The sequence below is a fragment of the Neoarius graeffei genome, chromosome 17 (genome assembly GCF_027579695.1).
Source record: "Neoarius graeffei isolate fNeoGra1 chromosome 17, fNeoGra1.pri, whole genome shotgun sequence".
Classification (NCBI taxonomy): Eukaryota; Metazoa; Chordata; class Actinopteri; order Siluriformes; family Ariidae; genus Neoarius; species Neoarius graeffei.
The window spans coordinates 11,308,461-11,319,462 of record NC_083585.1 but is presented as its reverse complement, the minus strand read 5'-3'; the positions used below and the strand labels follow the sequence as shown (position 1 = coordinate 11,319,462).

Genomic DNA, 11,002 nt, shown 5'->3' with positions numbered 1-11,002 from the left:
TGTAAGGGGGTAAAGTTGAGGAGGTAATAAAAGGGGGAAAAAGTCAGGAGATACTTTTCCTGGGGCAAGTTTGATCGGATATGATGGCTTAACACATCAGCCGAATACACGCGATGTGATGGGTAAGATGGCGGCCAGATGGCTTCACTAGTCTCTACAGCGGGGGGATAAGCTATGAGCTCTCCGCATTTTATATAGAGCTCAGTGCTCTGGAGACAAGCGTCAACGAATCTCCTACCCCGACCTACCTCATTCCGCAATGCATGCTAGGATTTGGGAAAGTGGCGAATAGCCCGATATTGTTTTTTTGTACCGTTATCAGCAGCCTGTGCCTGGCCACCGGAAGTTCCCAACCGCACAGTGGATTGTGGGATATGGTAAAGGAGCAAATAGATTAAACTGTAGAAAGGTTCTGAGGTGCAAACAGAGATAACTTTCCACGTTTTTACTAAATCATGAGTCATGTACCATAGAAATACAGACAAAACATTGAAAAGCCAGGTATTTCTAAAGTCTAACACAATTTTGAAATGAAAACGACTCAGTTCGTTTTGCATTTTGGCATCGTATTAGCGCGTCTCCCTCTAGGTGGCAATAAGGAACGAGTCGATATTATTTCCCTACCGTCAGTAGAAGAAGTAGAAGGCGGTAGTTGTGATTGGTAATTTCGTTATCGAGTTCAATTATGTAAACAGAAGTTGTCAAAGACTGATATTCTGAGACATAAAGTTTACAAGTTTCAGGGATGAAGAACAAAAGGGTAAAATCTACCAAGTTTAGAGGTAAAATAAAGAAAAGTATGATAGCTCTGAATATTCTGTAGACAGAGCGGCGCAGGGAGAAAAGAGCCGTTGAGTATTGTTGACAGTTGATCGTTAATAATCCGTTCGCCATTCAGATACTTAAACCGAATCCCAAATGGACCCGACTCCAGATCTAACTGCATTTCATATGAAATACGGGCTTTTGTAACATTGTAATGTGTTATCTGGCTAATAAACCGTTTGAGATTCGACTTTAGCTAGTTATCAGCTGGCTAGCTAACGGCCCTGATGAAAAATCCAGCAAGCTGAACTGGTAGATTATGTTTGCGAGATGTCTATGCCGACAGAAATGAAGTGTTTTGAATTAGCACTAATAATGCGACATCGCAGATAAATTGTTTTTAGAAACTAGCACGGGCAAGGCAAATAGCAACTCTCCAATGTTTATACAGTCAGTTTAGTTACCTAATAAAAAAAGCTTGAAAATGACTGACTCGCTGGTAAAATGATCTACCAGTCTGAGCAACTCGGCCTGTGTTTTGACAGCTGATATTGGGTCAGACCAAACTGGTCTTTTCAGCATAGAAATGGAATAAATAGTTATATTGATGTATCTTGCCAAGCTTATAAAATTCTTTATTATGAATAACAAAATCACAAGTCCTGCACACTTAAATGTGTTTTATGAGCTCTAAACTAAATATGACTGTATTGTGATGAACCATCAACATTAGTGTTAATATTGACAAAATTAAAATTTTTATAAAAATCGTCATTTTATGAGTTGAAAATGGCTCAAAACGCTATCTACTGGTTTTAAATTATCCTGAGCTTTACAAGCCCGATGCTGACGTAGGATGTTTCTCAAAGTCAAGGATTTTTCCTTGGATGGGTCCTTCAGAAGCTAGGCAGGTGTGTCATGGGAAAGGCCCCACCTTGTACATGTGCATAGTGCTTTAAAAATGCAGAGAATACACACATGCATCCTTGAAAAGTCTCTGAATGGAGGTGGGTGGAGTTGGACTTGGTGCTCAAAATCGCAAATTTATTGACTTTGGTTACTATTCGTTGTAGGTGCAAATAAAACTGCACTAGTATGTGAGCAATATAAGGTATGCTATTGTTTCATATAAAATGTAAGTTAAATATGTACTGTAGGGATGAGAGAACTGTGGATTTTTTTTCCATGAACACCATAATAAAATATTTTTAAAGTAATCAGATATCCCAATGGAATGGTGTTTACAGTGCAAACATGTACAAAGCAACAAACAAATGCTTCAAAATTGTATTAGTTTCATGTTTATATCTCATTGACATTATTATTCAGTTATTCAGAAAATACATGAGTAAATATATGATCAAACAGACTGCAATCTATACTCTGTATATAGCACACATCTGTCAGTACTGTTGCCTTTTTTTGTCTCCAGAAACTGAAGACTTTTTTTTTCCTTTGTCAGTTGTCAGTGATGTGTCCCCTTCGACAAGCATTCCTCCTCTTGTGGAGGGCCATGTGCGATGTTTCCTTAGAGTCACAGTAAGCAAAGTGCTGTGGACAATAGAGAAGCCGCCACCACTCACCCTGATCCGATTACGATGGTGGGGTGAGACGACCAGTGGTACTGTGTTTTGTCCCAGAGATGGATCCCTAGATAGAGAGAAAGATGTTAAATCCACAACCAGATTTCCAGTTCGATGTGGCCCAAAGCAGTTTACTTCATATTTAACAGGTAACATCATCAGACTTAAGATTTTTGCAACACTGTCAATGTAAGATGTTAAATATTATATTATGACAAGATAATATTGATGTAATTACAAAGTTCATCATACTATACTTTTCTGACAGTATTGTGGGTAATTTCAGTACCTTCATAATGCTACTTCACTAATACAGTCGCAGTTAGCTGATTAGACACAAGAAAAGTATTTATTTATTTAAACTGAATGTTATCACTACTATATTTTTGTTGGTACACTTTTTTTAAATTTTTTTTTATTTTTGTGATATGCTGTTGGTGCTATATTACCTACCCCTCCTTCTTACTTTCTACTTTTAGTTTGCCTATAGTAGGGTTGGTTTGGCACTTGGCATGGTAATGATACTAGTTCAGTACCAATGCAATAAATAAATATTCATACAAACTGATGAAATTAATAAACATTAAAAGTTGTATTGTTTACACACTGAATTAAGGTGTACCTGTAGTGAATTTTAATTACTAGCTATTTCAAAAGATCACGTATATTGTGCTCGCTGTTACTCATTTTTATATGTATACTTATATATATTTACTATTTCATCTTTGCACTATATTGCACCAAAAGGGAAAATCTTTTCTGTGATGAACAGCTAAAATCCAGATTCATACATCAATAATATCACTTGTAAAATATCTGCACACTCGTACTGTAATTCTGTGCACACTGTATACTTTATATTTATCTATTCCATACTTGACTTACTTGGATTATTATGCACCTATTGCACCATTTTTTTCTTTCTGTTGTTTGTTTGTTTTGTGTATATGCTTTTTATTTGTTTTGTACTATGAGAGCTAAGTGAAACCGGAGTCAAATTCCTCGTGTGTGTCCACATACCTGGCAATAAAAGTGATTCTGATGATACCAGTGGTTCCATCATGTAACATTCGTCATACGCTCTTGTCAAGTAAACGCGAGTTTTAAGTCACTGCTCTAACAGTTAGGCATGGTCAGCGACATGTTGCCTTCTTCATCAGCTGTTCCAGCACTGGTATTGATGCACAGTCATTGGTTTGTCCGATTGTCTGGGCTGCAGTGGACTGGTCACTGACCCCGTGTTGCAAACACCAGTCTAAGATAACACATTATCAACCATTCTACTCATAAGAAATGGAAGAAATATTTACACTTACTCAAGCTGATCTTTGGCTGGATTGAGTTGAAGTTAAAAAATTTTTTAAAAAGCAGCATTCATCATCAGTGTCGCAGTTCTCAAGATTGAACTGAATCGCTGTCTTGAATCATCCGAAGCGCATAAAATCCGCATGCCATCTCACAAGTTTTACCTCCAAATAGCTCAAATATATCCCAATATTCCCTAATCCCTAATGGGATGTCAGACAGATTTTATCCTGTTTATGGTGGGCGTTCCCACCGCGAAAGAGAAACCAATCGAAACCAAAAGAGTGAAAGTGATTATCATGCCGTTACCATCCCTGTGTCCAAAATCGTTCACTACTCCCTATATAGGGAATTACTATATACAGGACTAAGTGAGCTCAGTGATAAAATGGAAAAAACAAACAAAACCGCTTTTGGACACTAGTCCGTCGCGCTGGTATTTGTCATTAGTGTCGCACAATTAAAAAGTGCCATATCAGCCAGCGCGGTGGGTTTTCAAAATAAATACATGGATGTATTTTTGTGATAAATACATATTATACTGAGCATATTTCTCACATTAATCAATACAAAGTACCCGCATCTTTCAGTTTTTTTTTAATCAAGGTTGAATACTTTCTTCTTTGCCGCTGCCTTTTATTAAATCAAATTTGAGACTTTTAATTTGATTTCTTTCAGCGCGACCGCAATGCATGATGGGATATATTGCTTGGTTAGTGACATCGGGTATACATTACAGTGGTGATTGAAAGTTTGTGAACCCTTTAGAATTTTCTATATTTCTGCATAAACATGACCTAAAACATTGTCAGATTTTTAAAGTCATAAAAGTAGATAAAGAGAACCCAGTTAAACAAATGAGACAAAAATATTATACTTGGTCATTTATTTATTGTGAAGCATGATCCAATATTACATATCTGTGAATGGCAAAAGTATGTGAACTTTTGGTATCTGGTGTGACCCTCTTGTGCAGCAATAACTGCAACTAAACGTTTCCAGTAACTGTTGATCAGCCCTGCACACCGGCTTGGAGGAATTTCAGCCCATTCTTCTCTGTAGGTTTCTTACAAGGACTAGCTGTTACAATCCCTAATGAATCAGCTCGGCACTTGCCTTGAGTGGATCAGGTCGACATGTCCTCTTAGTTGGGTTGAGCTTAGGAGTGACCACTTAGTGATGTTTTTCCAATGCGACGCATCTTCAGTTGTGCACCACAACCTCATTGGGTGTTTCAGCCATTTACCACAATAGATAAATAGATAAAAGAGCTTCAACTCTGGAATGTTGGTGGATTTCCTCACGTGAACTGCTTGCTTCAGGTCCTTCCACAACATTTCAATTAGATTACGGTCAGGACTTTGACTTGGCCATTCCAAAACATTAACTTTATTCTTCTTTAACCATTCTTTTGTAGAACGACTTGTGTGCTTAGGGTCGTTGTCTTGCTGCGTGACCTGCCTTCTCTTGAGATTCAGTTCATGGACAGATGTCCTGACATTTTCCTTTAGAATTTGCTGGGATAATTCAGAATTCATTGTTCCATCAATGATGGCAAGCCGTCCTGGCCCAGGATGCAGCAAAACAGGCCCAAACCATGATGCTACCAGCACCATGTTTCACAGATGGGATAAGGTTCTTATGCTGGAATGCAGTATTTTCCTTTCTCCAAACATAACACTTCTCATTTAAACCAAAAATTTCTATTTTGGTCTCATCCGTCCACAAAACATTTTTCCAATAGCTTTCTGGGCTTGTCCATGTGATCTTTAGCAAACTGCAGATGAGCAGCAATGTTCTTTTTGGAGAACAGTGGCTTTCTCCTTGCAACCCTGCCATGCATACCATTGTTCAGTGTTCTTCTGATGGTGGACTCATGAACAGTAACATTAGCCAATGTGAGAGAGGCCTTCAGTTGCTTAGAAGTTCCCCTGGGGTCCTTTGTGACCTCGCAGACTATTACATGCCTTGCTGTTGGAGTGATTTTTGCTGGTCGACCACTCCTGGGGAGGGAAACAATGGTCTTGAATTTTCTCCATTTGTACACAGTCTGTCTGACTGTGGATTGGTGGAGTCCAAACTCTTTAGAGATGGTTTTGTAACCTTTTCCAGCCTGATGAGCATCAACAACACTTTTTCTGAGGTTCTCAGAAATCTCCTTTGTTCGGGCCATGATACACTTCCACAAACGTGTTGTGAAGATCAGACTTTGATAGATCCCTGTTCTTTAAATAAAACAGGGTGCTCACTTGTACCTGATTATCATCCCATTGATTGAAAACACCTGACTCTAATTTCACCTTCAAATTAACTGCTAATCCTTGAGGTTCACATACTTTTGTCACTCACAGATACGAAATATTGGATCATTTCCCTCAATAAATAAATGACCAAACGTAATATTTTTGTCTCATTTGTTTAACTGGGTTCTCTTTATCTGCTTTTCGGGCTTGTGTGAAAATCTGATGATGTTTTAGGCCACATTTATGCAGAAATATAGAAAATTCTAAAGGATTCACAAACTTTCAAGCACCACTGTACTTTTTGTGATGCATTGTAGGATACTTTGAGTGCACTATATAGGGTGTAATAATCCTCACTATTGTTTCGGACAGCACTACAAAATAGTCTCCTCGCTATACAGTGCTCTATATACTGTAGTGAGTAGAGAGCAATTTCGGACATAGGGCATAGTCTTTTATGAATGCGGAAGTGCGCGCTCCAGTGTGACTGAGTAAGGTGCCAAGTTTTATGTTTCTTCTAATTTAGGTAATTTAAAAACTATAATATTATTTGGCAGTGGGCACATAGGAAAGTATTAAGTTTCTGTCAATATGTTTATCATGCTTGTGTGATTAAAAACTCGCAAAGATATTTATTTCAATACATTAGCTACTCATTCTAAACCTGTCGAGTTTCGCTGGCGAAGCTCTTGACCCCAAAGTACAACCAAATCTGCTTGCACATAATGCCATGAAAATTATTGTGCCATAAGGATCTATTACAAGTATTAGATCTATATTTATTTAACGTCTTCTGAAGTTACTTGACTGGGAACTAGGAATCTCGACCCACAGAACACTGATTGTTTACTCGCACCCAATAACCCGGAATCAACGACTGTACGCCACTTCTGGCCGGCAATGGCTGTTCCCTGTGGTTCTGCCTCCGGGGGTAATTCAAATGAAAACAGGGCCTGCAGCGTTTCCAAAAGTCTCTGTTTAAGGGTCTCAGAAACTCCAGAGTAGTATGGATGCTGGGCATAAACGTAGCAAAAGTGATGAGTTTTAAAACTAAAATGTATTAATGTGGATGTAGCTTAAGACAAATGGCAGTCCCATGTAATGTTTGGTTGACTAAGCTTGCATTACAAGCGGGGTGGTCTGTTAGCGAGACTCAGGACAGGAAATATTGTGAATAAGCATGGACCAAAATTTTGGTTATGGTAATATTGTGAATACCGAACATGGACAAAGTTCAGTACCTATCATTTTCATACAATCTTATTTTCATTTTATTTATGTGATCGTCATGTGCCCCTTCCATTACTGGAATTCTTTGCATAAATTTGGATGTATGTGTATGTTTCATCAGTTTGAATGTATTGTCTCTTCCTGCCACACATAACTTGAGGCACCATTGTAGGTGTAGAAAGGGACTCCACCTCTCCACAGTCACTTGTCCTAAAAGCAAAATATTGCCATATCTTGCTCAGAGAGCCTTGTTTTTCAACAAGTTTCAGCAATCTAATGTTACTAGTTTGTTCAGCAGTTGCTGAATCCTTAGTGTCTCCCTAAACTGAGCTAGATGACTTGAAATGGTTTGGAAAGTCACTAGTCAGAGGGAGAGGTCTTCCACTATTAGTGTTAGATTTGCATCATGCCAATGAGCTGCTGGCTTTAAGGGCGGGTAAAAGAGCAAACTCTTAAAGGCACATTTCAAAGTATAGTGGAAAAAACCCCCAGCAAAATGCAGGAAAGCTAACTACTGAAATTTGCAAAATGATACCATACCATTTAAAATGTCTAATTTACCGTTAACTGGAGCAACCTTAGCCGATAGTGCCTTTCTGATTTTTATGATTTAGTTCACCATTTTGTTGTGCATCCTTTTTATGCTTTATGTTCTTCACAGATATGGGCTCACTGGTGTTGGATGTTCTTGCAAAGCCTGATCACTTACCCATAGCACGAGTTCAAATACCTGGGATTGCTAAGTTGTCCCTTTCTCATTCTATTAATGGATCTTTTACACTTGTGTCACCAGTGTCTGAAAAGCTTGGCGAGGTACAGGTGGGTAATATATAAGATCCAATTTCTGGTGATCCCTACCACATACACAAATGGCCAAAAGTACAGTACCAGTCAAACATTTAGACACACCTTATATTTCAATGGTTTGTCTTTATTTTTTTCTACGTTGTAGAACGATGCTGAAGGCATCAAAACTGTGAAATATGTATGGAATTATGTATCAGCAAAAAAGGTGTAAACAAAATGTTTTATATTTTCAATTCTTCAAAGCAGCCACCTTTTGTTTTTGGTGACTGCTTTGTCACCTGGAATGGTTTTCCAGCAAGGTCTTGAAGGAGTTCCCATATATTGAGCACTAGTTGGCTGCTTTTCTTTCTCTCTGCAGTCCAATTAATCCTAAACGATCTCCGTTGGGTTTAGGTCGGGTGATTGTGGAACCTAGGTCATCTGATGCAGCAGTCCCTCATGTTCCTTTTTGGTTAAATAGCCTGGAGGTGTGGGTTTTTGTTTGTTTGTTTTGTTATTGTCCATGTAACGGTCTGTGGGGTGGGGCAGAGCACTGAAGCACGGTGGCAGGCGGGTTAATTGCAGGGCAAATTTTATTTACGCTTTTCAACTTTCAACACTTGCTTTTTCACACATGCACACAAACACGGTGCACAGGGAAGCTATCTCCTCCTCTCTGCTTCCTCCCTCCATATAAGCCCTCTGCTGTCACTGCAAGACACACATGCACCATTGATTGCACAGGTGTGATCGTTTTGCTACTCCCCTTCCCTGGCCTCACTCTCCATTCACAAACCGGCGCTTGACCATGCTGCCCAATTCAGGCCAGGGAGCTGTCTGGTGTGCAATCTGACACGCATGCACGTGCCCCCCCCACAGGAGAGGAAGTCTGCCTGTGGAAGTCTGCCACCATCATCTCTGCCCCCGGCCTGTGGACCACTTCAAACTTGAAAGGCTGGAGGACCAGATACCAATGGATGATCCGCATCCTTCATGCAATTTAGTCACTGGAGCAGAACGTAATCTGAGCAAAGGGCGAAGGCAGGTAGTATCGGAGGGTGAGGACCACCACTTGATTGTCAGACACTCCTTCTTAATGGTGCTGAACTTCATCTCCCGCACAGAGAGCTTGTGACTTATGTACAGCACCGGGTGCTCCTCCCCCTCCCACATCTGGGACAGAACAGCCTCCAACCCTTTGTCTGACATGTCCATCTGCAAAATGAAAGGGAAAGAGAAGTCAGGGGAGTGTAAAAGTGGCCCCCGCACAGTGCAGCCTTTACCTTAGTGAACGTCTGTTGGCACTGCTTTGTCTACTGGCGCCCCTTTTTTTAGTGAGCTCAATCAGCGGGCTGGTGACATCCAAATAAATAGGCGCAAACCTTCGATAGTAGCCAGCCAGCCCCAGGAACTCTCTCATCCCTTTTTTTAGTCTTGGGCCATGGGCAGGTCGCAATGGCTGTTGTCTTGTCAATTTGGGGACTCATCTGCCCATGACCCAAGTGGAAGCCCAGATACTGTACTTCCACATGTCCAATTGCACACTTTTTCAGGTTAGCCATGAGCCCCGCATGTCTCAGTGACTCCAGGACAGCCCTGAGGTGTTCTTGGTGTGGGATAGGCGGTATGCAGACAGAGGATTTTGTCCATGAGCTGCTGGACCATTGCAGGAGCCCCAAATAATCTGAATGGAAGGGTGATGAACTGGTGTGAGCTGAACGGGGTTGAAAAAGCTATTTCCTCTTGGGATAAAGGAGTCAAGGGGATCTGCCAGTATCCCTTTGTCAAATCCAGTGTCAAGTAAAAATGAGCGGCGCCTACCTGATTGAGCAACTCATCAATGCTAGGCATTGGGTACATATCAAATTTAGACACTGCGTTGACCTTTCGGTAGTCCACACACAACTGGCCCAGCCCATCAGTCTTGGGGACCAAGACCACTGGGCTGCTCCAGTCGCTGTGCGACTCCTTGATTATTCTCATTACGAGCATAGCATTGAGTTTGTCCCGAACCACAATTGTGCTTGGGTAAACGGTAGGGTTGGCTTCATACCACCACCCCTGGGGGCATCTCGATGTGATGTTCTATGAGATGAGTGCAGGCAGGAAGGGCCGAGAACATGTTGGGAAACTCCGTTTGCAACTTGCTGGCCCAGCTGAGAGGTTGCCAAGAGGTGGTCTTCACAGGGGATCAGGGTAAGGTCAAGTGAATACTTCTGTATTTACTTCTGACCCCAGCTCCACCCTCTCCGGAACTACTGACACCAAAGCTACGCCTCTTCCTATAATAGAAGCAGGTTGAGGTGGTATACCTGCCACGTCCCGCCATCTGCCCATTTGCTTTACCTCATAGTCTACGTCCCCAACTTGCCATGTGACCTCAAAGGGCCCTTGCCACTTTAACAAGTAATTTTGAGCTCGACGTGGGTAATAATACAAGCACTTTATCTCCCAGAGTGAATTATCAGAGGTGTGCAGCTGGGCCTGTCGTTCTTGTGCCTGCTCTAAATTCTCCTAGGTTAGGTGACTGAGTGTGTGGAGTTTTGCACACAGGCTGAGAATGTATTGAATTTCACTTCTACTGTTAGAAGTTCCCTCTTCCCAATTTTCGTGCATCACGTCTAGGATGCCGTGAGGCTTATGCCCATATAATAATTTGAATGGGGAAAACCCTGTGGAGGCTTGTGGAACCTGTCATACTGCAAACAGCAGGGGCTTGAGTCATTTATCCTGGTTATGTATGACTGCTCACAAACGTATGAATTAATTTCTTAAGGGTTTTGTTAAACCGTTCAACCAAACCATCTGTCTGTGGGTGATAAACACTTGTGCAGATGGATTTAATCCCCAATAACTTGTAGTTTGCACAAAGGGTGCGTGACATAAACATAGTGCCCTGATTAGTCAGGATTTCTTTCGGAATCCTGACTTGGGAGGTAATTTTAAACAGTGCCTCTATGGCCCTGCATACAGAAATGTTACGCAGTGGCACTGCTTTCAGATATCACGTTGCATAGTCCACCAGGACTGAAATAAAATGATACCCTCATTCAGACTGGTCTAATGGCCTGATGAGATCCATCCCAATTC

General features: G+C 41.0%; 1 protein-coding gene across 5 annotated transcripts in view; it reads left to right on the top strand.

The window, feature by feature from the left end:
* Positions 1-230: 230 nt before the first annotated feature.
* c2cd3 (C2 domain containing 3 centriole elongation regulator) overlaps positions 231-11,002 on the top strand; it is a 103,163-nt gene continuing 92,391 nt past the window's right edge. For 2 of the 5 annotated variants that reach the window (XM_060943717.1, XM_060943713.1), the window contains exons 1-4: positions 635-782; positions 1,635-1,772; positions 2,228-2,497; positions 7,788-7,945. In XM_060943717.1, coding sequence (XP_060799700.1) covers positions 1,727-1,772; positions 2,228-2,497; positions 7,788-7,945 — 474 coding nt within the window. In that variant the 5' untranslated portion in view covers positions 635-782; positions 1,635-1,726. Of the gene's footprint in view, positions 378-634; positions 783-1,634; positions 1,773-2,227; positions 2,498-7,787; positions 7,946-11,002 lie in introns of those variants that run through there. The other 3 variants (XM_060943715.1, XM_060943714.1, XM_060943716.1) reach the window with 3 other exon arrangements.